Source organism: Gobio gobio (genome assembly GCF_949357685.1).
Source record: "Gobio gobio genome assembly, chromosome: 21".
In the NCBI taxonomy this organism is placed as follows: domain Eukaryota; kingdom Metazoa; phylum Chordata; class Actinopteri; order Cypriniformes; family Gobionidae; genus Gobio; species Gobio gobio.
This window is the reverse complement of record NC_137117.1, coordinates 16,589,758-16,617,733: the sequence shown is the minus strand read 5'-3', so window position 1 is coordinate 16,617,733 and position 27,976 is coordinate 16,589,758. Positions and strand designations below refer to the sequence as shown.

Below are 27,976 nucleotides of genomic sequence, written 5' to 3'. Positions count from 1 at the left end.
TTCTCAAGTTCACACAGGTGGAAAAGTAATCTAACGCGCAAGTAGGCCGTAGGCTATGTTTTATCAAAGTGTGCTTTTTGCCACTTGGATTGATATTTTGACATAGCCTACATTTTCAAAGGTGAATTAAGTGTCTATTTTTTGGGACTGCTTAGAATAAATGGAAAACTTCTACACTGACTAAAACTCAGGAGACATAGTTGACTGTTTATGAAGACCTCCTGTCCGAGTGGGAGGGTCTGAGGGGGGCATCCCCCGCCCTCGTTGTCATGACAACTGGTTGATCAGCGGCAATCTGATCCATGAAGGGAGGAGCGGCGGTCCAGGTGCTCCAGCCAACCGTGTGTGCTCAGACGTTCATCAGAAGAAGATAGTGAGCTTGAAGGAAAGTGTGCGCGTTGGGTATTGCGCGATCACAGTTGGGTTATTGTTCTGATTTAACCGCTGCCTCCTCGCGATCTCCTCACGAAGTGTCTCCACCGGCATCTCATGGGCTTGGAAATACTGTGCTTTTGATTTACAGCTGATCTGCCTGCGTGTATAATGTTCAAGAAAAGCAAGAGCAAAGTTCTGGTGGATGAAGCGTCAGAGGAGGACGACGTGGCGTGGCATCACGAGCACGCGAGTAAGGTAAGGTGGGATGTTGCCCGTGGGCTTCAAACTTGAGAGATCAGATGTGCTCGTGCCTCATAGTTTGGCTGTGTCACATTTCTGCCTGAATAGTGACTGTATTGTTTACACAGCGTATGCGCCCTCGAGCGAGTCGTAAAGGAAGATTACGACAACATTAGTTTTTGAAAACATCTACAATCCACTTATTGATGCGTCCGCCTAGTTGTTTGGAGGTTTGGAGAACAATAAAATGTTATTTCATTAATAACTGTATGGATAATTCTAATATGAGATTAAAAGTACTATCAGAGTGTAGTACAGTGTTTACATCCTTTTTTTGCGTCATATCTCGGTTATTTAAATGTCATGTAACGTTACATTACACAGATTGGACCATATTTTGGTTTATAGAAAATAGAAATCATAATGGAGTCAGTTGGCCTGTATTGATTTTTGGTGCATATTTGGAGTAGTCTCTACATCATCAATTTTTCTTTATATATGCTTGTCATCATCGGCCATTACTGTCAACTAGGGATATTACATTCTCTCAACTATGAGTATTCATATGTGTACTGTCAATGTGAGTATGGAATGAGATAATAGGACAATGAAAATATAGCAAAATGAGCATATGTGAGTATGATATTATAGAAGATGAGTGACAGTATGCCAGTATTGAGTAGTTCAATGACCAGTCATGGCTATGGAAGTCCTACTCCGCAACAAAAATCATGTTCTTCCAAAGTCACAATTATGACATACTAAGTCATGTTCATGAGATGAAAAGACAAAATTATGACTTAATAAAACGTCACAGTTATGACATCAAAAAGTTGAAATGACTAAATAAATGTTCAAATTGACATAAAAGGAATAATGTTGACTTTTGACTCTTAATTATGTTTTAATCTCATAATTATGACTTATTCATAATAAAACTTTCACAGAAAATTCTGTCATCATTTACTCACCCTCAAGTTGTTCCAAACCTGAATGAGTTTCTGCTGAACACAAAAGAAGATATTTTGAAGAATGTTTGTTATCAAGCAGATACAGCAACCATTGACTACCATAGACATAGTAGGGAAAAGAATACTATGGCAGTCAATGGTTGCTCTTTCTCTATCAAGTTAACTTAAGTTAAACAGGGCTCCAGAGTGCGACTAAATTGTCGCATTTTGCGACTAAAATTTGAGAGTGTGCGACTGAATTTTACATCCAGTCGCACATGTGCGACCAGTAAATTTGCCTGCTGTCGGTACTGGAGAAATTAAGAAAATACACTTACTCATTATAATTGATAGACGTTTTGTCTGGCAAATTCTATCTTTGCCAGCCGTTTCTATATGAGATAATATTAAACCATTTGTCCGTGATGCATTTTTGCCATTCGCAATCCAGAAGAGAGAGAGAGAGCGATCTCTCTCACGTGGAGCTACTGCGAACACAACACCACAGTCAGCTTTAATGAGTGACGATGGCCAAGGACTAAACAAAAGTTTAGTCTGCTTAAACTTTAGGGATGTGCTGTGATATTAATCTAATTTTATTTTTGATTTTGGCTTCCAAGAATTATAAAAAGATGGTATGAGGTAAAACTATTCCTTGTTCAGTGCCGTGTTCAGTCGAGCGTGACATCCTTCCCTTCTCAGCCTTGCGCTGTCATTTCTCCTTAAAGGGTTAGTTCACCCAAAAATGAAAATGATGTCATTAATTACTTACCCTCATGTCGTTCGACACCCGTAAGACCTCCGTTCATCTTCGGAACAGAAATGAAGATATTTTAGTTGAAATCTGATGGCTCTGAAAGGCCTCCATTGGCACAATGGCACGGTTCACTCTCAAGACCCTTAAAAGGTACTAAAGACGTCGTTACAAAGTCCATCTCACTACAGTGGTTCTAAAATAACTTTATAAATCGGCGAGAATAGTTTTTGTGCGCAAAAAAACCCTAAATAACGACTTACATAGTGATGACGATTTCAAAACAAGGCATCATGAAGCTTCGAAGCGTTATGAATCAATGAGCCGAATCAAGATTCGGATCGCACGTCAAACCGCCAAACTGCTGAAATTTGGCGATTCAAACCGCTGATTCGACTCGCTGATTCAGGGATGTACTATATTAAAGAGCTATTAAATTCACAATAATCCGTGCAAGAGACGCTGTTTCCAACTTCAAGGCGGCTTATGTGTGTGTGCTGCGAAATGGACCGTATTGCACTTAATATTTTAGGCTTCGTGTGCGAAATTTGTAGATTTGGTTAGCATGTTGATTTACGGTGTGCGCCCCTAAAATTTCTGGTTGTGCCCCTAAAATTTTCAGTTGGGGGCCACTATGCTCCTAGTGAAAAAAGTTAGTCTGGAGCCCTGTTAAACGTTAACAAAATTATGATTTAAGTCATAACTATGAGGTTTTAAAAAACGTATCAAAAGTATGAAATAGACAGACTTGTGTCATTATTTCGATTTATTATATTTTTGACTTATGTCATAATAGCGATTTAACAAACGTAGGTCTGTTTATCGATTAATTGCAACTAATCACATCCAAAATAAAAGTTTGTGTTTACATAATATACCTGTGTGCACTCTTTATAATTATGTATGTGTAAATATAAATACACACACATGCATGTGTATATTTAAAAATATATATATTTATATATAAAATATTTATGATATAAATGGATTAGGGCTGCAACGACGCGTCGACGTCGTCGATGACGTCGACTACGAAAATACGTCGACGTGCGTGAAATGCGTCGACGCGTCGGCGGCACAATATTTACGTTCTAGAATGGAACAGAAGATCTAGAATAATGGCAGCTTCTGCTCCCGGGCATAGTGAAAATGATCATTTATCATATAAAGCCAGACCGCGACATTCAAAAGTGTGGGAGTACTTTAAACAGAAGCCGAATAAAACTGTGCTTTGTTCGCTCTGTAATTCCGGTTTCACACTGCGCGCGGTGGCAGAGCAGGTGCTGTGCGCGTGGAGAGCGGGAGCTTTCACACTGCCAGTCAGTGTTGCCAAGTCCCGTTTTTTTCCGCGGAATTGGGCTACTTCTACACTGTTGCCGCGGGCTGTGTCTCATGTCCGCGGGTTGAAGCGATCCCAATTATGTGATATTTAGCCCCGGGAATGAGAATTTTAGCCGGCATCCCTGCAAAAAAGCCCACATATTTAACCCCCCGAACGCGATGTTTACCAGAGAACCTCCCCGAAACGCGATTGGGCTTGTTTTGGACTAGTTTTGAGTAACGAATGGGTGGGTTTTGTTGTGTAAACCTGGCAACCCTGCTGCCAGTGTTCTCTCGCGCAGCTGAACCGTGGCGCGTGTATTGCAACAGACGGTCACATTTTCCGGTGTTCTTCTCCGACCCCAGTACGTCTCGTGCTTTTATTTATTATGGGCTGCATATATCTGCTGTAAATGCGACCTGGTTCCGCTCTGTCCCAAACACATATGCATAATAACATGCTGTATATAGGTAGTTTGCATGATTAAAGTAACATTAAAGTTAAGATATGCCTCTAGCTTTAATCATTTAAATGTGTCTTTGAAGTTTGGGCTAAAACTTCTGGCAGCTTTAGTCGTTGTTTATGCACATGTATCTTCAAAATAGACAACTAGTTATAAATTAAAACTATGCTGAAAGCTCCTGTATGTGAACCTTTTGCAGATAAATACAAGTGCATTTTCGTTTACTATTGACACAAATCAATAAGTAAATCATACTCAACTACTATAGTAAACAACTTTTCCTAATTAGGCCTACTCTGTATACATTTTATGATGAATAGTATCATTATATATTATGTTTAAAAAGCTTCTTGTGTTCATATATTTCTTTATAAAATGGCATAGCCTACTATGTACACTACCCTTCCTGAAATACAATTAATATTGTCATCATTCATTGATTTCATGTTAAAATAATATACAAATTCACTATCCTCTTTGAAGTACAATAATCAGTAAAAAAGAATCATAAGATTAATCCGGAAAAATAATCGTTAGATTAGTCGACTAATCGAAAAAATAATCGTTAGATTAGTCGACAGAAAAAATAATCGTTAGTTGCAGCTCTAAAATGGATATACAGTATATACATGCAACTATTTCTTAAATATATACGTGTATGCGTGTGTACTCAAATATACATAATAATTATACACAGCACACACAGATATTTTATGTAAACGCAGACATTTATTTTGGATGTGATTAGTCGCGATTAATCGTTAAACAGCCCCATAGTCATAAAGTGAACACATAACATATCATGATGTTGTATATTCATGTTCTGATTTTCATGGGTAAGATCATACATTGATCTCAATTAAAAGTTTAAGAGTTTAAATACAGATTCATGGCATTCACCGGCATCCTCCCTTTCAGATGCAATGTTCTGTCAGCTGTTAGACTGCAGGAGTCCGATAAGGTCCCTACAGCGTAACAGCAGGAGAGGGTTGCAGATAAGCTTTCTTTCTCTCCCCCTCGCACTCTTTTTTTTAAAAATGTAATTTCAGAAGCTTGCACTGAAAAGTTAAAGCTTCTCACTGCGTTCTGTGGCCAGTGTGATGGCCTTGATTAGGCCACAGTCACATTCTTCCTAACAGAATCTGTTCCACAAGCATGTTTTGGATCTGAGGGTACATTCACACGACAACGACGTACTTAAAATAGAAAAGTTTTTCCTTTGTGTTTTTCGCGTACGTACAACACTTTTATCAAAATGATCCCCATTCACACGGATCGGCGAAGATGACGCATGACATCACCGCAACAAATTCATGTTTTTTAGTTTACATGGAGACGATAACGGTATTGTTTTCAAAAACTTGCACTTTGAAACCTGTTTTCAAAACATTTTCCGTTTTTAGTTGAAAATGGTGTTGTGTAAACGGCCCCTCAGAGATGGGGAAAGAGAGCAGTCAAAAGCTCTGATGCCCTCGTCTAATAGAGAGAGACATTATGACAAACTAACCCAGCTCCTAGACTGACGGTTTTTGACCAGGTTGGTCCACTTCTCCTACTTGGTAAAAGTTGTCATTTGATAGAAGACCAATGCCACTTCATAGAATACAGATTGTTTAAAATATGATATATGCTGCAATCAAATATGTTACCCTAACTGCTGCTTATTAAATTAATTTATGAGACAAGTGAGGTGAATGATTATCAGGTGTTCATAAATTATCATGCATGGATTACCATGTAAATACCATGCTTTATTTCAAAGTATGCTACCATAGTATTTAATATAAAGTTAATATGTATTTCAAAATACCATAGTAATCATTTTACCTCTGGTACCGCCATGAAAAGTGCTTGTGACTAAACCACGTAACTCCATTGGCTCCTCAAACTGTCTGTGAAACCTCAACTTTACCCATCTGTATCCTGAATGAAGTGTCACACACAGTTTGGAGATAGATCACTACTTGTTTGCAATGCAAGGCTGTCAAACTGATGTTTGAATACGTATAAGGTTTTATTTACTCAAGAAACACTATGTCTAAAAGCTAATGTTTTTTGTATTTGAAGTTAGCGGATAACCTCAACTTTATCAAATATCCTGTGCACAGCGCTTTATCTTTTATATCATGAGATTTTTGCCAAATGTATTCAACATCAAGAAAAACTGAGCGCCCATATAGCTACAATACAATAACCTGCAAGTTTATAAAAATGTATTGCGATGCACTTACTGCCTCAGATGCTGCTGTTCTAATGATAGACAAAACCTAGTCCTCTTGTCCCCATGTTGAGAGAAATCTGGGGGGTATTCCAGAAAGCAAGGTTAATTCACCGTCACATATACCTTGAACTCTTGGTTGATTAATCCAACCCTTGCTTTCCATGGTGAATCATCGATTCATTGCTCTGCTAAGAATGTCTTGTGTGTTAACCGGGAACATACTCTGAGTTGTCCGAACTAACTCCCGGACTTGTTTTACTTATAACTGTTCCGTGGCAAGAAATAGGTTGGTAAACGCTGCCAAACTGCCATATTTAAAAATAAAAAAAATTTGTTTAGACCATGCAAATACCATAGTATTGTTGGAATTACCGTGGACTACCATAGTATTTCCATTTGATACTGTACCATGGTGCCGCCACAGAACTTTTAACTTAAAGGATTAGTTCACTTCAAAATGAAAATTCCCTGATATTTTACTCACCCCAGATGTTCATGTTTTTCTTTCTTCAGTCGAAAAGAAATTAAGTTTTTTTTAGGAAAACATTCCAGGATTTTTCTTCACATAATGGTTTTCAATTGCAACCAAACTGTTGAAGGTCCAAATCAATGCAGTTCAAAACGTTTATTAACGTTTCGAAGGGCTTCAGATGCTCTGCGCGATCCCAGACGAGGAATGGAGTATTATCTAGCTAAATGATCGGTCATTTAAAAAAAATAATAATTAAAAATGAATATACTGTTTAACCTAAATTGCTCATCTTGCACTGCTCTGTGACGTGCCAATGATTGTGCAATCACGTCAAAAACGTCACACAAGACGTAGACTGAAGCACCGCCCTCGTTTTTACAAAGTGCACTGCACATGCGAAGACTTTAGCAAAAAAAGGTAAAATAACAATGTCAGATGATTTTGAAGTTGAAGTGTTTTTTGGTAAAGGGAGTTTGTATTAGTCCTCGCACGGTCGCTTAGGGCGGTACTTCTGTCTACATCTAGTGTGACGTTTTCCGCGTGATTCCGCAATCACTAGCACGTCGCAGAGCAGCGCAAGATAAGCAATTTAGGTTAAAAAATATATTCATTTTAAACTTTTTTTTTTTTTAAATGGCAGATGGTTTCGCTAGATAAGACCCTATTCCTCACCTGGGATCACGCAGAGCGTCTGAAGCCCTTCGAATCGCTTTGAAACTGCATTGATTTGGACCTTGAACATTTTGGTTGCAATTGAAAACCATTGTGTGAAGAAGAATGTTTTCCTCACAAAAACTTAATTTCTTTTCGACTGAAGAAGAAAGACATCAGGGAATTTTCATTTTGAAGTGAACTAATCCTTTAAGGCATGCAAGGTACAGAGAATATACCATAAAATCACAATATTACTACGGTAAATGTCCAAATAACCATTATATCCATAGTGCCATGTCCAAAAACATGGTAGTACTGTGGTACTTCTGTTATTCAAGCTTCTTACTCATTCAGTGGTGGTACTAGGCTTGTGGTCGTGGGTTGTATATTGGAGAGGGGAAGTAATGTTCTTATATTGTTTAGTCTACAAAGGGATATTTCAGTGAGATCCGCTTCCTTCGGCAGCTAGTCAGTTTGTTCACCCAGAACTTGGTATGTAAAGCAGGAAGCCCAACGGATGAGGACAGACGAAACCCTAAACTTCCATACAGCTCCAGTTCAATTCAGGTCCTCTCGGGACTTAAAATTTTGTAGAGAGTTTCGATTTTCCTCCTATAAACAGGTTTTCATCGAGATTAATGTCGTCTGTGTTCCAGCGGTTTATATCAAGCTATTTCATGAGCATTGGCTTTATTTTAAACCATGTCAGTTTGCCAGTTGGTAAACATCATTCTTTTGAGGTGCAGTGTTGTTGATACTGTGGTTAGTGATCCTTCATAAATCAATTGAAGGCGGAATAAATGGACTCCTCTGACCCCATGTTCTTCAATCATAACGGTTTTTTTTTAAGGAAAGTCAGGCCTGAGATGTCCCTAATATGCCACAATCATAAGAAATGACAAAGTCCAGAGGGTAAAGGACTTAAAATATCCGAAACATTCCTCTTTGCGTCTGAGCTTCATTCCTTCATTTATAAATGAGCACTCGGGAGAGTATTCGCACTGTAATCAGGCCAAGTGCTTGGGTAAGTTGGGGTGGAGGTGTGTGGCATTGATACAATAATTCAGAGGATTGTGGGTAGGGGAGGAATGACATGGACATTGCAGAGCAGAGATTGAGCTTTCTTTCTTCGTATGAATAATATTCTGCCTTAGTCATATCAGATTTATAATGTTTGCTCTGGATTTGCTCTTTGAGCTCTGACTTTTTGTGTTGGCTGAAGAAATGGTCATAAGCAAGGTATAGTAAAAGATTTTGGGTCAGTAAGACTATTTAATATTTAAAAACAGTCTCTTATGATCACCAAGGCTGCATTTATTTGATCAAAAATACAGTAAAAAACAGTAATATTGTGAAATATTTTAAAAAGGTAATTTATTCCTGTGATCAAAGCTGCATTTTCAGCATCATTACTCTACAGACTCCAGTCTTCAGTGTCACATGATCCTTCAGAAATTATTCTAATATGCTGATTTTATGACCAAGAAACATTACTTATTATTAATGTTGAAAACAGTTGCTGCTTAATGTTTTTTTTTAAAAACAGGATTTCAGGATTCTTAGATGAAATAGAAATATTTAGTTGTAATATAAAAGTCTCTACTGTCACTTTTGATTATATTAATCAGGTTTTCCGCAGCTCTTTAAAAAAGTCTCAAGTCTTAATTTGACCGTTCATAATTTAAGGTCTAAAAAATGTCTTAAATTGGAGCAGAAAGTCTTAAATTCAATATCATGGCATTAAATTAGGGCCCTATGATTTCTGATTCATAAAAGTGGAATTTAATGTATAATGCAGAATGTCACGGAAATTGTCACAATTTGGATGAATGAATTCAAAGTAAAATTGGGTTTGGAACGTCATTAGGGTTAGTAAATGATGACAGAATTTCCATTTTTAGGTGAACTATCCCTTTAAGTGTACTGACCACACTTTAAGGGATAGTTAACCGAAAAATGAAAATTCTGTAATTTACTAACCCTAATGACGTTCCAAACCTGTAAGACTTTCGTTCATCATATAAAGTAATCAAGGCTTGTCATCAACAGCTTGATTCGCATGGATTAGTTTTAGTATCTCTTTATGAACTTTTTGAAGCACCAAAGTGGTAGTTGCATTGACTGTCAATGGAAGGACAGAAATCGTTCAAATTTCATTAAAAATATCTTCATTTTTGTTTCGGAAGATGAATAAAAGTCAGTGAAATTTTATTTAACCAAATTTTAAATCCAGACATTTTAAAACAGAATAAGCTATAAAACTAAAAAATTTAATAAAACCGATTTCATAGGGCCCTAAATTTAATTGCAAAATGTGTATGCACTGCCAAAAATGTTCTTCCAGGATTTTTGATTTCCAGTACAAATCCTAAACATCCTTAAATCAAGATACATTTACTTGACATGCAAAATGAAGAAATTAAGTCTTGTTTTCTGAGAAATTGAACATAATTAAGTGAGTTTATGCTTCAAACAGGAACAAATATCTGTCATTGGGTATGAAAATGATTTGCATTGGAGTTAAGTTGATTTTTATGAACCCGTTGGCAGATATTTGTTCTTGTTTTAATCAAAATCACTTTAACAAGATTTCTCATCTCAAGCTTTAGGCTATTTCTTGTAAAATCTATTAAAAAGTTATGGAGATCTGTTTGAATTTGTATTTTCAAACTTTGAAGTGTCACTAATACAACGCATTGAGTGCTTAGACATTTACATTTAGATGTAAGTGAGAGCCTTTAGAGAACATATTGACGTGTTATGTTCCCTTCAATTTATTCCCAAAATATTCTTTAATTGGTCTTAAAAAAATTATTAAATGTACTTTAATAAAACCTGCAGAAACCCTGATTAATGTACCCTTGTTAAATAAAAGTAATTGTTTCTTTCAAAAAAAGTCTTACTGACCCGACTCCCAAGGCAAAGTTGGCAGATTTCTCCAGGATTTACAGACCTTTTGGGTTATAGTTAGGTTTTCTTTGTGAATGATGTTAGATCCCTGTTAGATGCGTTTTGGTTGATCGGATCACAAGTAGACGAGGGAGACACAGTTTACCCCTGGTGTTTTAATCCGTCTCTCTTGTCCACTTTCGACCACTTCTGTCCTGATTTCTTCAAGGGGAGGCTCTAAGGGCGGGTAAATGTGTTTTTTTTTTTTTTTTTTTTTTTTTTTTTTTTATTCTTTCGAACTAATGGACAAAATCTCACCCAATTTACATATGAACGTGACCGGAGAGGACGGAAAAACATACGGAGAGCATCAGCTTTCATTTGTACTGTGATAGCCGCAAGACCAGCCAAACGCTGTGAGTGATCTTCAAACCAAACTTGGGTCTTCAGCCGACAAAGTATAAATCCCATCTGGCTAGTGCGCTTCCCATGATAAATGGTAAATGGTTCGGTAGGTCAGTAGACGGAGAGCAGGTGGTCTTTTGTGGCTGTTTGAACGCATTTGACCACATGAGCGTTTACACTACGAAAGCAATCCGATCGAATATGCTTTTGACTACCTCTGGAAGTGGACAAGCTCAAAAATGTTTAAACCCTGTTTACACCTGTATTTAGTGTCTTCCACTTGTGATCCAAATCCGATCAATGAAAACGCATCCTAATACTAGTGTAAACAGGGCCTTAGATTTAGTTTGTACGCATTTTGTGTGATTACACCAATTTATAAGAGTGGCAGCCTTGTGTGACAAACCCACATTTCCCATAATTCCTCATGGCAGATAAAGCTTAAAGGGTTACTTCAGCGATTTAGCATTAAAGGGTTAGTTCACCCAAAAATGAAAATTGTCATTAATTACTTACCCTCATGTCATTCGACACCCGTAAGACCTCCGTTCATCTTCGGAACACAAATGAAGATATTTTAGTTGAAATCCGATGGCTCAGAAAGGCCTCCAATGCACTTTACACTCTCAAGACCCTTAAATGCTACTAAAGACGTCATTACAAAGTCCATCTCACTACAGTGGTTCTACAATAACTTTATGAAGTGACGAGAATAGTTTTTGTGCGCAAAAAAAACCCCTAAATAACGACTTGTATAGTGATGACCGATTTCAAAACACAGCATCATGAAGCTTCGAAGTGTTATGAATCAGCGAGTCGAATCATGATTCGGATCGCGTGTCAAACCACCAAACTGCTGAAATCACGTGACTTTGGCGATCCAAACTGCAGAATCGACTCAAGATACATAACGCTTCAAAGCTTCATGATGCAGTGTATTGAAATCGGTCATCACTATACAAGTCGTTATTTAGAGTTTTTTTGCGCACAAAAAACTATTCTTGTCGCTCCATAAAGTTATTGTAGAACCACTGTAGTGAGATGGACTTTGTAACGACGTCTTTAGTACCTTTTATGGGTCTTGAGAGTGTAAAGTACCTTTCTGAGCCATTGAATTTCAACTAAAATATCTTCATTTGTGTTCCGAAGATGAACTGAGGTCTTACGGGTGTCGAACGACATGAGGGTAAGTAATTAATGACAGAATTTTAATTTTTGGGTGAACTTACCCTTTAAGCTTTGTATCAGTAGAAACCCGGTAGTATATTCGAATTATGGTACTTTCCCCCCTCATGTCCCCCTGAGACGAGAGAATTATGTATTTTATTTCTGGAAAAAATCCTCCGATGACACAAATATCGTCATTTTGCGTCATCTGAGGATTTTTTGGCCAGAGGCTAAAGACAACCGCCAGTAGAAGGGGCTGTTCCACATGTTTTCAACCCGCCCACAGGGGAGGGATCTCACTCAGAGAATGTAAATGCGCACGGCCGCTCAGCTCGGGCATTCATAACGGGGCGGTGCGGAGCAAAGTGAGTGTTTCAACTTTTCAGTGAATTCCTATGAAAGTTAAGCTTCCACATGCGATCTGATAACGCGCCAGACTGGACATGCGCCGAGAATGACTGCCGTGCTTACCTCAGCTCTTCTTTCGATGAATGAAATCTGACTCCTGCTACGTTTGTGACGTGACTTTCGTTCTGCTCACTCACACTTTATTGAAAAGACACGTTCAGTTTTTAATTGTAGTGTCTGTTCTCTAACTGAACGAAATGATTTTATTACTATGAAAATCAAAACGACGGTGGGGGCGGTGTAATGGTGGGCAAGTGATAACCTATAGCCGTGCCTTGGGAGTGTCCTCGTTGGACGGCGAAGCAAGTGCATTCTGGGAGTTGTTGTCTTTCATCCATATGAGACAAAAATAAATGTTCTGTCTTTTCTCAGTCTAGAAGGCACCAAATTCAAAAATAATTGCAATTTTTTACTACATAAATGACCCAGTTTAAATACACATTCATCTTCCCAGCTCTGAAGTACCCCTTTAAATTACACAGCTAATGTGCATCCTTTGCTCTTCAGTTTGTTGCACTAGTGCTGAAAGTCTCCTTACTTTGTGGGGAAGTGCAAAAGAGAGGCGAGTAGGAACTTTCCAGGAGGTGGCACTAGTGCAGGTGGAGCAGGAAGGAAGGGGAAGAGGTCAGACCCTTAACAGGAAGTTGAATGCCAGAGCAGTTATGATAGATCACCCAAAATAGAAGAAAGTTATTGACTACATTAATACTGATAGATCTAGTTATCACCTCAGAATTGAGGGATATCCAAAGGAGTATTCTACTCCTTACCATTATTTTCAAGCCCTTACCATTATTTTCAAGCCCTTACCATTATTTTCAAGCCCTCCCCAAATGTGCGAGACCTTGTTTATATAGCATGCTAAAAATACTCCTTGCATTTTTGTGTTTGTTACATTACATTAGCATGTGTTGAAGTGTGTGCGCATGTTCTCATTGTTTTGTGCTCCTTGGCCTTTGCTTTTCAGGATAAAGACTCCGAGGGAACAGAGGAAGTTCTGAGCCCCTCAACAAAGGTAAACACACACCACTGCACACATGCATAACGGCTTGTTGCTTTCAATAGAAATGCAAAAATGTGTTGACCATGTCCGAAACAAACCATAGCAACACTGTCTGCAATGTGATGCAAAAAAACCTGATATAAAACACTGAATTGCTGTTTTCTTTTTCTTTTTGCTAGTTCCTTTGTGAATTGATGCAGTTAAAGACAAGATTTATAGTTTGATAGTACAGTGTAGAGTAGAGTGCGTGTCGTGGATAATCTGTTAAATGCACAGAGAGGATGTAACGCATTCTTTCAGAACAATCTGGACAATAGCAAAATAGTCTTGAGACTAGCAAACATTCAGTGGCCTGCTTTCCTTCAATGGACTGCTGTTAAATGTCATGTCATATTTAATATGATCAATTATTCTCAGACCAGTAGAATTAAAAGCTGGTTTTTTTTTGCCTTCTGTGTAATCATGGGTTAACGTTTGTGTTGTTAGCATGAGCAGCTTGTAAATGCATATAGTTTACCCATTGACAGGTATTCAAAAGTAACTAGGTATTGCTGAAATTACTTTTTTCCAAGCAATATAAATCACAAGTTCTTCATTTGTTGTAGTGAATGTTTTTTATTTTATTTTATTTTTTTTATTTTTTTTATTTTTTTTGAGGGTTTTGTAAGTAAAATTCCCATTAACTTTCTCTATAGAGCGATTTAATTAATAAATCCATATTTAAGTATTTAATACTTTTTTTTTAAAGTACTTCCAGATAGAGAACTACACAACCCATAATCTTGAACACAAAAATCCAACAATCTGCAGCAATAAAATCAGAAGTCAAAAGAGGTCCGCAGAGTACCTGTGAAATTATTACAATATAAAAATATTAAAATCACGATTAATTACAGAATTATTTTTATTTTACATTTAAAAATGTAATTTATTCCTGTGATGCAAAGCTGAATTTTCAGCATCATTACTCCAGTCTTTAGTCAAGTCAAGTCAACTTTATTTATATAACGCTTTTTACAATGCCGATTGTTTCAAAGCAGCTTCACAGTGTTAGACAGCTAGATGCCACCATCGTCTCTGTCGCCTTTGGCTTTTGGCTTGCTTAGTTGGGGACACTAAATATTCAACCATATTACTGATCTGCCCGCATTGACACTGATGTAATCCAGCTCACTTCAATTATCATATACTGTCCTCCAGAGCGGCTGTACAGCCGAATCAAATTCTGTTGCATTATTTTCCTGTTTAACACTGTGAAGCTGTTTTGAAACAATCTGCATTGTATAAAGCGTTATATAAATAAAGGTGACTTGACTTGACCTGGAGGAATGATGCTGAAAATTCAGCTTTTCATCACAGGAATAAATAACACTTTAAAATATATTCAAATAGAAAACCATTCTTTTAATTTGTAATAATATTTAGCAATATTACTGTATTTCTGATTAAATAAATGCAGTCTTGGTGAGCATAAAATACTTCCACAGTTTTGACAGGTACTGTATATTTCATGATTACTTAATTTGCAAGTGTTCATAGGATTGCAGTTTCATATTTCACTTTTTTTGAGCTCCAAATCAATGGTTGGAATTTCTGGTTTGAATTAGAACTCTTTATTGAGTCAAATGACGATTGAGAAAAAGGATAGAGATGTTTTGCCATTGAGGACTTTACTGTATTTTATTTTGGGAGAACTTTAATTAAAATTTTGGAATTGCTTCCAAAACTGTGCCCAAGAGCAAAAATGGCAGCATTTAATGTGCACTTGACATTAGATTAAACAAATGCTCTTTTTGGACTTGGACGTTTTGTGTTCTGGGAGTTACAGTATGTTCATAGCACAATGGACTCTTTTAATCTCAAAGGATCATGAGAAATCAATTTTCCTTGATATGACCCCTTTACAGAGGCTAACAGAAAGAGAATTTCACAGTTCGACTTTCAGAGAGTTCTGCTGTGTCCTCCAGCGACGGCAGGAGCTCAACCTCAAGTTAAAGCGACAGTTGTTTATTTCCACCGCTTGTTTTGCCAAACTAAGCGGAGACGGGGAGGACAAGACGGATGAAGCGATAGCCGGAAGCCAAAAGAGAGTGTTGTGTTTTATTTGAAGTCAAAGATGAGCCCGATCCTAACGTCTGTTTATCCGATGGAATGACTAATGTTCCCTAAAGACTCCTAATGCTCATAAATGCTAAATAAATGAGCTGGAACTCCTAATAAGAGCCGGTCCCGACAAAACAAGCGTTTATGTGTTCGTGCATGATCAGATGGCATGTTTTAGCGCAGTGGAATGACAGAACACAGAAGTCTTTGGTTTGAAACAAGACAGGGAGTGGCAAAATAAAATTAACCACGTGCTTTTGCCTTTTTTAGTGTTTGGTACATTTGCGGTGAGTTTAATTCCTCCAGACATGCAGCAACAAATATTGAACATCTGTATAACTCACACAAATGAATATAATGTAACTTGTAGATGATTGCATTTTCAGAAAATATGATTTTGGATGAATCTCTCAGAGAAATTCCCAGGTCAAATTTCACCCTAAAAAAAGAAAATTAAGCCTATAGAACCATTAAAGGTGGGGGAGGGGGGGGGTCTAATGCTATTTCATGCATTCTTACTTATTTACACTGTTAAAGAGTTGGATTCTCATGCTAAACATGGCCCAAAAAAAAACAGAGTTGGACGTAAGACGGAGTATTTCTGTGCCAATACGCTCCTGCGGGATTCCAATAAGTTTCAGAAAGTTTTTGTTCGAGTATGACATCATAAAGGGATTGCTTGTGCGGGCACTTTCACATCAACCAGAGCGAGAGCAAGAGCACGTCCATCAACGAGCTTCGTTCGGGTTACGAGAGACGTTGTCATTTAGTTTTTAGACTACAAAACCAACAATGTCACTAAAGAAGTGTGTTTTTGGTTGTGAGGGAAAGAACCTTGTTCAGCTTCCCAAATAACCCAGCGTTAAGGAAACTGTGTGTTCGTAACTCTTTAGCTCCGCCCACGGCACGCCTCCACGAGTTCGGCTGTTTTCGGAAAGAATTGGTACAACGTATCTGTCTTTTATAAATATGATAAAACTAAAGACTCTTCGGAGATATGAAGGATGCAATACTACTCTATAGGTACTCAAGATTAACATGACATTGGCAGAAACTGTGTGTTATGTACCCTTTAAAGAGCACATATCATGGCATTTAAAATGTTCCAAATATTGTTTTAGAAGTCCCCAACAACAGTTTTGCATGCATGCAATGACAAAAAAGACTTTAGTTTTCTTATAATATGCATTTATTTTTACCTGTTTTGACAGCGATTCTCAAATGATTCCTTTAGTGATTCACTTTTCAAAACCCCGCCTTTACGTGATGCTAACCTGCGGTGATTGGTCCGATGACCCAGTCAGTTGTGATTGGTATAGTCTGTGCAGATATTTTCGGAAACGGAACGGCACGCCCATCAAAGTCTTATAGTGACAGTAATTTGTTAATATGTGTCAGGAGTTATGAATATGAAAACCGCGTCAGAACCGTTTGATTGTAATATGAGCCTCAGCTGATCTCATTCATAAAAAAACTCCTCTATTCTCCCCACGAAGACTCGCGACAAATCAACATCCCTCAGGGCTTTTAGTTCAAAAGTGTGCAGATGAGGAGACATATTGATAGATTCTCATATGTCTGTGTCAAATTTCTAAACAGGAGTATTTTTTATTCAATACTTCCTCAAAATGCGCAGATATAGCCTAATCATGAGCGATGGTGTCTCTTATGTGTTGTTTTCAATTCATACTGGCAGCCGGAGGGCGCTCTGTGCACATGTAGTCCATATATGGTACAGATAGACGAAGAAGATACCATGTGCCATAATAGAAGTCCATAATAAAAGCTTCCTGAGATCGCGAAACATGCAAATAGAGACATTTGACGATTAAATAAACACACAATCGCGACAATGTATGGGTTGTCTTCAAGCCACTTAGTCTTCAAATGCTCATCCTTGGGCAGATGAAAAAAGTTTGCTTTTGAGTCGCACTTCAGAACACAGCGTCTCGTCGCCATGATGTTTTCTAGTTTTCACTGGCGTCTTGGAGCGCAATAAGTGGGCGTATCGTATTCAAATAACTTGACAAGTTGACGTCATCTAGTCAGAGAAAAAGCTTCGGCCTTCTAACGATTCTTAAAAATGACTCAGAGTCGACTCTTACTTTTGAAAGAAAATAACTATATATACGGTGCACTGTCATATTTCAAAACTTTGCAGGATGTTGTTATTCACTTAGATCTATGTTACATACTACATGAAAGGTAAATTTCAAAATTCCATGATAGGTGCTCTTTAACATTATTTGCATTACAACATTTTCATGACAATCATGACAGTAAAATGTAAAAGTCATTCATTACTGTAATAATGTAATGAAAATCATCCCATCCGGACTACATTTTTAGCACTCTTTTTTTGTTTGTTAAAACGACACGCAGTACAGCAGATTTGTATGCAATAATAACATTTTACCTGCATGCTAAATCATAAACGTTGTGAAAGAACATCTGCCGAATGTCATTCTGAAATCTGACTGGGAAAGTTTTAGAGACATTTAAGGAAGTAATAATTTTAGTCATTTTTGTATGTTGTTAAGACATTCTTCGTTGTTATAATGTTTTTTAGTAAATGGTTTTGGATATTTATAATTTACCATGTAGGCAAACACATTTTACACTTGATCTTTTTTAAATATTTCCACAAAAATCTCACTCTCATTACTTAAATGAAAATGATCCAGTGCAACAATAATACAATGAAGCTCTTAGAAAATGTTATGAGCATTTTTTGTGATTACAGTAATGAGCAGGGTTACTATAGTTACTGAAACTAAACAAACAAAACAAATCGTTACTTCAAATAAATGTTAACTGAAATAAAATAAAATATATAAAACGTTAACTTATTTTATTTCAGCTATTTGTCAAGGCAACATTTCTCATTTTAATTTAGTTTAACTTGATGTACTAAAATCATTTAAAACAATATAATTGGCCTAATTAAAAAAAAACTATTAAACATATTAATAAAGACTATAATAGTATTACAATGATAATAAAATAACATGATAATGACACTTTTAAATAAATAATGTGTGTGTGTATATATATATATAAATAAATAAATAAATAAATAAATAAATAAATAAATAAATAAATAAATAAAATATTTTAATATATTAATTTCATTTTTTCATTCAAAATATAATTTCTTAAATGTTTTATTTCGATTTTGCAGTGAAATATGACCCAACAGTATCACATGATAAAATAGTTTTGTTTTTTGTTCAAAGGGAAGGACATTCTGTACAAGGCAAGTCAGAAAAACTATCAAGTTGTGAAAGAGAGCTAGAAATTGTGTCAAAGGTTCTTTCCTATATAATAAGCTGCAAAGCCGGGCTGGTATTTCAAATCCTGAGGGTCATACTGGACGCAGGCAGGAGGGAATCTGAAGGAATGTGTCAGATCGCCAAGTGACCCAAAACACGCGCACACACACACACCCATGCACGTCTGCTCAGATATCCGTCCCTGCAGCCCACTTTAATCAACATAGGCCTTTCCTGTTTTTACTGCGTGATGCCTTCTGTCCGTCAGATACAGCTTTCTGCTCCTGGATTCAAGATGAAGTGCGTCTTTGTGATTAGTTGTCTTCGTGCCAGGCCTAAACCGGCAATCATCCCTTACCATCTGTATTTCCGTCTCACTGAGAAACCAAAGCTGAGCCTTTCTGACACATAACACACAAGCAGTCATTTTACTGGGCGCTGAACCCTGTTGTGTGATTAAACAAGCGGTTTCTCTGTGGTTTGTGACTATGTTTTTGACCTTTTGTAGGATTCAAAGTTGAAGAAGGTTAAATCCAAGCGAGAAAAAGGAGACAAAAAGTTGTTTCCATCTCAGGACGATGAACACATCTTGCTGACAGGAGTCACTGTCTCTCACAGAAGAGGGTAAGACGGCCTTTATTTACTAATGTTAGATGAAGCTAGCGAATGTTTTGCAAGTTCAATATTTATTTTTAGATGTTTATAATAATTTTGGATGATTATACCCAGTAAATAGGACTAGGTAGGATGACCAAAATCTTAGTTTAAATTTATGAGTAATTTTATATTACAGTAATTGTATACATTTTTCCATAGCTATTTTTGCTGAAAGGTTAACCTAAAAATGTGTATGTGTAGTTATATATGCGTGATAGATGGATTCTTAAATACATCACAGCATTGGATGTGCTTGGTGGGAAAATTCAAAGCCACATTATCCAAATATTTTGGTCTGCCTGAAATTCACACCATTGGTTGAGCCAGAAATTGACATGTTGGTCAGCTGAAGCAAACAAAGTCATGCTGTAAAAGCACAACAGAGCAGCAGTGTTTACAGTCTTTGGGGAAATGAACCAGTGGCTTACTTATTGACTCTGCATACTAAAATTGGATTAAAAGTATTTTAACAGTAAGTTATACACACAGCACCTTTGTGTGCTTAGAAATGAAGATATTCATACTCACGACTTGACATTTCACTTTTTTGCACACCAGCCACAGTGGCTAGTGGTTTTCCAAAGTTACTAGCCGCTCCGCATTATTACTGGCCACAATTTTGACATTGATACCATGGGAAAAAACGCCCATAAGGGCTGCACAATATAGCGAAATATCGCAAATGTACTTATCGCATATCGCAAGGGCATGCAATATCTGAATGATTTTAATAGGCTACTTGTGTACGTTTTAGGTCGACGCATATAGCAGAGGATAGACTGGGCACACGACTGTTACTTATGTGACTTGCTTGACGTTAAAAAGAGTTATTAAACGCAATAACTTGCAGTCTCATCTCGTGCTGTCTGACACACACACCGAAACGTGCGCACAAGCCGCTTCTCTGAAAGCGTGTGATCCTTTCAGTTCTGTTTCGTGTTGTTACACACCCGAACTGTCAAATACACGTCAAAATGGCTGTCTTGACGAGTATTCATGTAAACGCCGTCGGTTATGCTTTAAGTGAACGATATCAGTTGGGGACAGAAACCGAATGCGTGTCAATAGGATCCATGAATTAGGTCTTAAAGTGACAGCCTTCTAATACAGTAAACCTGCTAATACAGTAAACCTGCCGCTGTCTGTCAAACAAACAAAAGAAAAAGAGAAAATCACTGTGCTCTTGGCTAAATATTATTTTTAATAACAAAGATAAATTAAAAGAACAAAAATAATCGTCCACCCCTAGTTCAGGTGTCTTTGTTTACCTGGATGTTCTTGATGTTGAGTTTTAGGTTGATATAACTATATATGACCAAGTCAAGCAAAGAGTTTTTGGTATTTAAATATTGGCATTACATTTTTTGTTTGTTTACATTGATGTTCAAATTATATTGTCAGATTTGTGACATTCATTTTTGCTAAAATACTGCTGGTCACTTTCAGAAGTTGTAGCGATGCTTTCTTTTCCCAGAAAGAATGTGAAACACACAAATGGTATCATTCTCAGTTTTTATATAATTTTTTAACCCTCTGGTGCTCTTCGGTCATTTCTGACCGGAAAATGTTCTGTTTTGAAATTTTAAAAATCACTGCTTCATCGGAATGATATGAAACTTGGTGACTCTTCAAGCATTAGGTATGTAAACACACAAAAAAATTGGGGTCATGATTCGAGTACAAAAAAGTAGCGTTCATTGTCTTCGGTCATAAACTGACCGACCATAGGAAATGAATGGGAAATCGGCAAAAACACAAAAATTCTCAGGATATTTGTGTGTACAATCTACAAATCGGCCAAGATCCTAAAAAACAGTACACAGCAGTAAAGGGGTGACACTCTAAACATCAAGAAAGTGATATTGACACATCCACTCACGCACACTTATACACACACACACACACACCCATTTGAAAAACTGAACCTATGAACCACATTTTGATTTTTTAAAAATCACAGCTTCATCAGGATGATATGACACTTGGTGGCTTTTCTAGCATTAGGTATGTTAAAACACAAAAATTGAGGGCATAATTCGAGCATGCTAAGTGGTCGTAAAAAAAATACTCCCACTTACTCCCACAAAATACTCCCACAAAAGTGACCACCATAGGAAATGAATGGGAAAATCTGCAAAAACACTAATTCACAGAAAAAAATATATATATTTCTAACAAATCAAAAATATCTTAAACTTTATAATAGTCTTTGAGAATTTTTTTATATATATATTCAAATCCATCAACAAAAAAAAATAATTAAATGTGTTGAAAAGAGAACTAGAGAATTCTCAAGCCTCTCCATAGAGACCTCTAGTTATTACACCCATGGTTGCATGATTTCTTAAATAATTCCAAAAGAGTGTGCTAATCTGCCGTCAAAAAAATTTATTTTGAAGGCCTAGTCTCTATTTTAACCTGAAATACTACAATAATTTAAATAAATTTTTTTTATATAATTTTCAATGGCAAAAATAGACCATAATTATTGCATAAATATAATAAAAAATACTATCAAATCATCTCAAAATACAAAATTAAAAAGAAAAAAATATTATTGAAGAAAAATAAATTGCATACATTTACTGGGGTGGAGGAAGTTACATTTTTAACCAATGCAACCCCTAAACGAAGAGCACCAGAAGGTTAAATATCATTTAAATAGATTTTGCACACTCAAAGCAATATCGTATCACATTATTTAACAAGGTATTGCATATCGCATTTTTCTTCAATATCGCACAGCCCTTAAAGATGTATATATTTTTTTTATATCATCTCATAATTTGGCAGCAGGTATATTAGGCAACTGTCACTTTAAGACCTGACGCACGGATCCATTATACTGTTACACATGCGGTTTCTTTCTCAACTGTTTACATTCATTTAAAGCATAACTCACTGTGTTTATGTTAGGGATGAAACGGTATGGAAATTTAACATCACGATTATAGTGACCCAAATTATCACGGTTATCAATATTATCACGGTTTTGTTCAAATGAGATGAAAGTGTTCAAAAAGAACAGATGCACACACTTAAAACATTTAAACAAGTTTTATATTTGAAATCAACAAACAACAAATAAATCAAGCAGCTCTATGCACTTTTTTAAGCTAGATTCTATTCTGTGGGATTTCCTTCCTTATAATGGCCGTCGTCAATAGCAACGCATAACGCATAAATAATAATAATTTGTCTTAAATATAATCTCTAATATTATCTCTGTAAATATATTCAAGCAATATTCTCATCAGTGTTCAGCAATGATGCATTTTAATCTAGCATATTTTGTGTAAGAGCCCAAACAGTATCCTAGTGAAATAATGCATATCCATATTTCCATATGATTTGACAGTTTATTTTATTAAATATCAAAAGGTGTGTATCATACCTGACACCTTAGATGAACACCTTACAGTCAGTTTTATGACTGTCATTTTCTTCAAATGCTAGTGAAGTTTGAAACGTGTATAACGTTACCAATGTTGTGTGTAACTTTAGAGACGGTCCCTAAATTCGCCAGCGTTATGCCAGTCATATCAGATGCGCTGTGGTTCTGCTGTGTTTGTTTGAAACCATTTTCACAGCTGAAATAGAACAAAAACACTCAACCACTGTATGATGAGTGAATCTCCTGCGTACATCGCACGTTTATCTCTGCTTTGAGAGATTTCAGCGAGTGAGAGCGGCGCGCGCTCTGAACATAACTCCGGCTAATCTGAACGCCTCTGATTATGAGACGACGTCGCTTTCATAAACTCAATAGAAACAAGTGTAAGTGGTTATAATGCGCAACGCGATTATAACAGATGGCTTTTGAGAAGACTATAATAAGTTCAACAGCCAGAGTGGCAATAGTGTGCAGCCGAAATAACGTTACACCCGCAAATGGCGGTTGTTAATGTCAAGCCCTGATTATTATCCCTTAAATGTCGCCCTAGCCTTGTCTGAATTTGTTCGTTCGTTCGCGTCACGTTATTATTTCCCAGACGTAGTTTTGGTATTGAGGTCAAAGTCCACTTGCCTTGCGTTCGTAGTTTTGAAGTGTTCCCCCTATTACAGCGACTTTCTTCTGGCATGTTCTGCAGACAGGATGACCATCTTAGATTAAGTTTCCTTCAGGACTTTTGTAAAAGCCAAAATATGACAACGCCTCAGATTTGGTCCTTTTAGAAATCTGATAAATCTCCTGGCGCTGTCATTGCCTTCTGCCATTTATTCCCATTCAAAAGACAGCAGTGCGCTGCGCCAGACTGACGCTGACTGGACATGATTTACCGCGAGTTTTCACAATCGTGATAATCACACGCGGTTTTAATGATAATTAAATTTTATACGATATTACTAACCGTCACTAAATTTTATCGTGGTTTATCGTGAAACCGGTAATCGTTTCATCCCTAGTTTATGTGAATACTTGCCAAGATTCATGTCAAGATTAATCAGGCTCAATTAGGGTTGCAAAGTTTCCAGAAACGTTCCAGAATTTTTGGAAAGTTACCAGACATTTTCAGCCCTTTTGCAACCCGTGTGTGCGTGTCTGTCACTGTCATTTAAAAAAGTTTGGGATCAGTTACATAAGCAGTAGCAACGATGATAAGAAGTTGTTTGGGTAGAACCATTTCAATTTACAATGAGTAATGCTCTGTTTTCTTTCTCAGGTCTGCTAAGAAAACCTGGGAGGACGACAAGAGCAAACCGCACTCGGAAAAAGACAAAGCGCACTGTCTATGGGACAGCATCACCATGACGATGAAGCAAATCACACCTACGAGGAAGATTGATAAGATGGAGGGCTGGGAACCACCTCAGCTGAACGACGGAAAGGAGGAGGAAAAACATGAGCCGGAGAAGAAGAAGAGCGACTCGTCCCCGCTGTCCTCCCCTCTGTCATTGTCTCTGCCACATTCTCTGGGTTTGCCGTCCTGGGTTGGCTTGGGTTCAGAGGAGGACTCGTCTCGCTATGCTAGTCTGACTGAGTCACAGACTGGTGGCCCTGCCCAGTGGGCGGCCCGGGCAAGAGATAAATTAGCTGCCGTCCGTCGCAGAAGTCCAGCCAGCCTATCAGAGAGCACTTGGGAGGGGCTTAAATGATTTAATATTAATGTCTGTTAGAATGGCCACATCCCCTTGTATACAACTCTAATTGGGCGGCCCACCGATGTGAAGGTAGGACCCTCAGACCAAGAGTGCCTACTCCCAGTGCCTGTCAATCCCAAATATTTTCTTTTTTTATTTGATTATAAAATGTTTTTTTCAAACTTTTGAATGAAGCCCCTTCAGAGAAATCACTGGATGTACTTACAGCTGGTGTCTGACGTCACTGACGATTTCTAGATTAGCTACTTTTAAAGGCCATAAATGACATTTAAGACTTAAAGGGATAGTTCACCCAGAAATGAAAATTCTCATTGCTCACCCTCATGTAGTTCCAAACCTGTATGAGTTTCTTTCTTCTGTTGAACACAAAAGAAGATATTTTGAAGAATGTTGGTAAACGGACAGTTGATGGACCCCATTGACTTCCATTTGTATTTTTTATTTTTTTTTCTATTGTGGAAGTCCGTGGCTGCCGTCAACTGTTCGATCACCAGCATTCTTTAAAATATCTTCTGTGTTTAACAGAACAAAGAAACTCATACAGGTTTGTAACAAAATTAGGGTAAGTAAATGACAATATTGTCAATTTTGGATGAACTATCCCTTAAAAGGTACAGTTCGGGCAAAAATGAAATTCTTGTCGTCGTTTATTTGCCCTTGTGTAATTCCAAACCTGTATGACTTACGTTCTTCACTGTAACAAAAGTAGTTTAGCAAAGTAGGCTACTGTTGTCCATACAAAGACATCTTAGCTGCTAAATTGACAAAGTGTGATTAAATATAGTACAAATGACTTGTGCACTATATTATAAGTCTTCTTTATTAGTACAATAAATACATGAGAAACAGACCTATGTATAGGCTAAGTTGATGTTTACTGCAATGAACAAGTCCCAGATCAATTTCATTATATGAAAAAAAAGCAGTCTTCTGAACTACTACTTTTTACAGAAGAAAGTCAAACAGGTTTTGAACGACATAAAGATGAAGAAATGAAGATAAAATGTTCGTTTTTGAGGGAAAGTGTCCCTTTAAATCCACGTTTTATTCGTGCCGATTGGTTTAAGTGAGGCTGCAGTTCCCACCGCCACAGACAGAGGGCGCATCGCGTCTCAATCAACACGATCACTGCTGACGGGAGATGAATGCGCTGTGTACATGTAATGCTCCGATTCAGTTGTGGTTAATTTATTATGGTGTGTAGTTAAAGATTGAATGTGAAATGAAGTAGAAACGCTTTCCACAGAGTAGATTTACAATCGCTACTGCCTGCTGATTCACAATCATAATGTACTGTACAACTATGCAATGATTTCCTCGCTATAATCCCAAACTACTTGCTATGATCATGCCAACAGTGTATTCAGTGCCACTTTTCTGTCACAAGGTTGTTAACTTACTGTGGCTTTATAAGACATACAGGGTTTTAAATTGAATGTCCTGCCCCTGGAGATATTGATTAATCAAACATGCTAATCATAAGTCTTTGAATTAATTTGAGAAAAACACTGTCTTCTGGTGTGGATTGGGGTTGAAACTACGTTCTGAAGTAGGTTGGATCTCCAGGAATGGGGTGAAAATAATGGTTTACTATAATGAGTACTGTTACAACCCTTATTTTCAAGCCTTCCAAAGACCTCAGGAGCTGTGCCGTTTTATCATGAAGTACATTTTTCTTTGCCTTGACTTGAGTTGTGTGTGATCACAACAACATTCTCTTCCAAGTCCCTCAACACAGTGAAAAATGACAATCACCATTTAGTAAGTCTAATATGAAATATAGCCCATTTTATTTATCAACCTTTGGCGGATGCCATTAAACCGCCTATAAGATCTTTGGTTTGCTAGAAGAACGTGTCTGAGTGGTCTTATTGCTGATTTTAGGAGATTTATTTATAATCAGATTCCGAGAGTAAGTGGGGTTTGCTGCTCTTTGTTGTTCATATTAGCTTTATATAATTAGTCCACAAATGTGATTACAAATAGTTAGTTTCAGATTTTGCTCTTTTCTATTTGGGGCCTTTGCAAGAGTCTTATTTTGATTTTTATCTTGATACTACTGAATGATTTTTTTTCCCCCTGTATTTTTATGATTTAAATGCCAATATTATGTTGTAGTTCCTTAAGGGTTCAGATAAGCTTGTGAATCATAATAAAGAGTTACGCTTTATAGGCTACATGGGTCTTGTTTTTAGTTTTTCTCTCCAATGTACGCTATACTGTTTGGAGTTGGCAAGATGTTTTTTTTTTATGCTCACTATATACACTTTTATTTGCTCAAATACAGTAAAACCGCAATATTGTGACATATGACTGTAATTTAATATATCTAATATATATTTAAAAAATAATTTTAATGATTTAAGGCTCAGTACATATTTATTATCAATGTTGAAAACAGTTGTGCTGCTTATTTTTGTGGAAACTGATGCATTTTGTCATGATTCTTTGATAAATAGTTCAAAAACTATAATATTATTTTCTATTATTATAAAGATATTTTTACTGTCACTTCTGATCAATTTGGCTTTTCTGAATAAATATTAATTTCTTTTGAATAAAAATAAAAAATATTACTGACTCCAAACTTTGACATTTTAAAAAGCATATTCTTATTACATTATCACTTGGTTTCAACTCTGATGGATAACATTATGCCATATTCTTTTTATTTTTTGTCTGTTTGAACCAACACCTTCTAAATCTGTCCAAAATAGTTATAATAGTTATATATATATATATATTAGTTCATAAATAGTTATTATATTTCCAGTTAGTCAAACTCTTGAAATTAAAGCTGCTGTCCGTAACTTTTTTTGTGTTCAAGATTCAAGAGTCCGTGTTTTTGTCTTACCCTAAATCGTTATGGTACACTTGTAATAAGTGTTTATATTGGGACTATTTCAGACCGGACTGGTAGGAACCGCTGCGGAGGAGCACAGTTCCTGCGTGACTCGCCATAGACATAAACAGAGAGAAGTAGCTCCGGCTGCAATGTTCTTCCGCAAGACGCATGCAGTTCTGTTTATTATCCGCTAGAGCGTAAACCGCTACGGACTGCAGCTTTAAGAAAAAAACTTTGTAACAGATGTATTATCACAGTTTCACAATTTCAATCTTAGGTCAAGCTCTTAAAGCTGCACTATATAATTTTCCGTCCACTAGAGGTCACCTATCAGGGCTCTACGCTAACATTTTTCTTGAGGAGCACTTGTGCTCCTAATTAAAAAAATTTAGGAGCACAGTCAAAAATTTAGGAGCACTTTCTGATCAATAACACGTATTCCAATTATAACTTTCCCATTACAGTACTATCTTTGTCCCTTTGAATTAATGTCCAGGGGCATTTTTACCATTATAAGAGCAATGTTTTCTAATCTTATTATATGGATCATCTTGTCAATTTCTTCAATTAAAATAGAAAAGTTGTTTTTAAAATGTTAATTTAAACAATAAATTCAGTTAGAGCAAGAAGACACAATCAGACTGTAACCAATCTAATTAAATCAGCATCAAAAG

General features: G+C 36.8%; 1 protein-coding gene across 2 annotated transcripts; it reads left to right on the top strand.

The window, feature by feature from the left end:
- Positions 1-11: 11 nt before the first annotated feature.
- Positions 12-26,633, top strand: LOC307117354 (testis development-related protein). 2 transcript variants are annotated; one of them, XR_013815427.1, is made up of 5 exons: positions 334-630; positions 13,287-13,334; positions 19,206-19,321; positions 24,019-24,782; positions 25,002-26,633. XR_013815427.1 is itself a non-coding variant. In XM_079802161.1 (4 exons), exons 1-4 carry the CDS (start codon positions 544-546, stop codon positions 24,449-24,451), a joined length of 684 nt encoding a protein of 227 aa, XP_079658287.1. In that variant the 5' UTR covers positions 12-543; the 3' UTR covers positions 24,452-26,633. The 2 variants fall into 2 exon arrangements, 1 of the variants encoding a protein (XP_079658287.1); XM_079802161.1 differs by having other exon boundaries at positions 12-630; positions 24,019-26,633.
- Positions 26,634-27,976: the final 1,343 nt, after the last annotated feature.

Bases quoted from the DNA above. Each gene is read 5' to 3' on its own strand.
- LOC307117354 (XM_079802161.1), top strand. From the start codon at position 544: ATGTTCAAGAAAAGCAAGAGCAAAGTTCTGGTGGATGAAGCGTCAGAG. The intron at 631-13,286 runs GTAAGGTGGGAT...TTTGCTTTTCAG, and splicing joins ATCACGAGCACGCGAGTAAG to GATAAAGACTCCGAGGGAAC. The intron at 19,322-24,018 runs GTAAGACGGCCT...TTTCTTTCTCAG, and splicing joins ACTGTCTCTCACAGAAGAGG to GTCTGCTAAGAAAACCTGGG.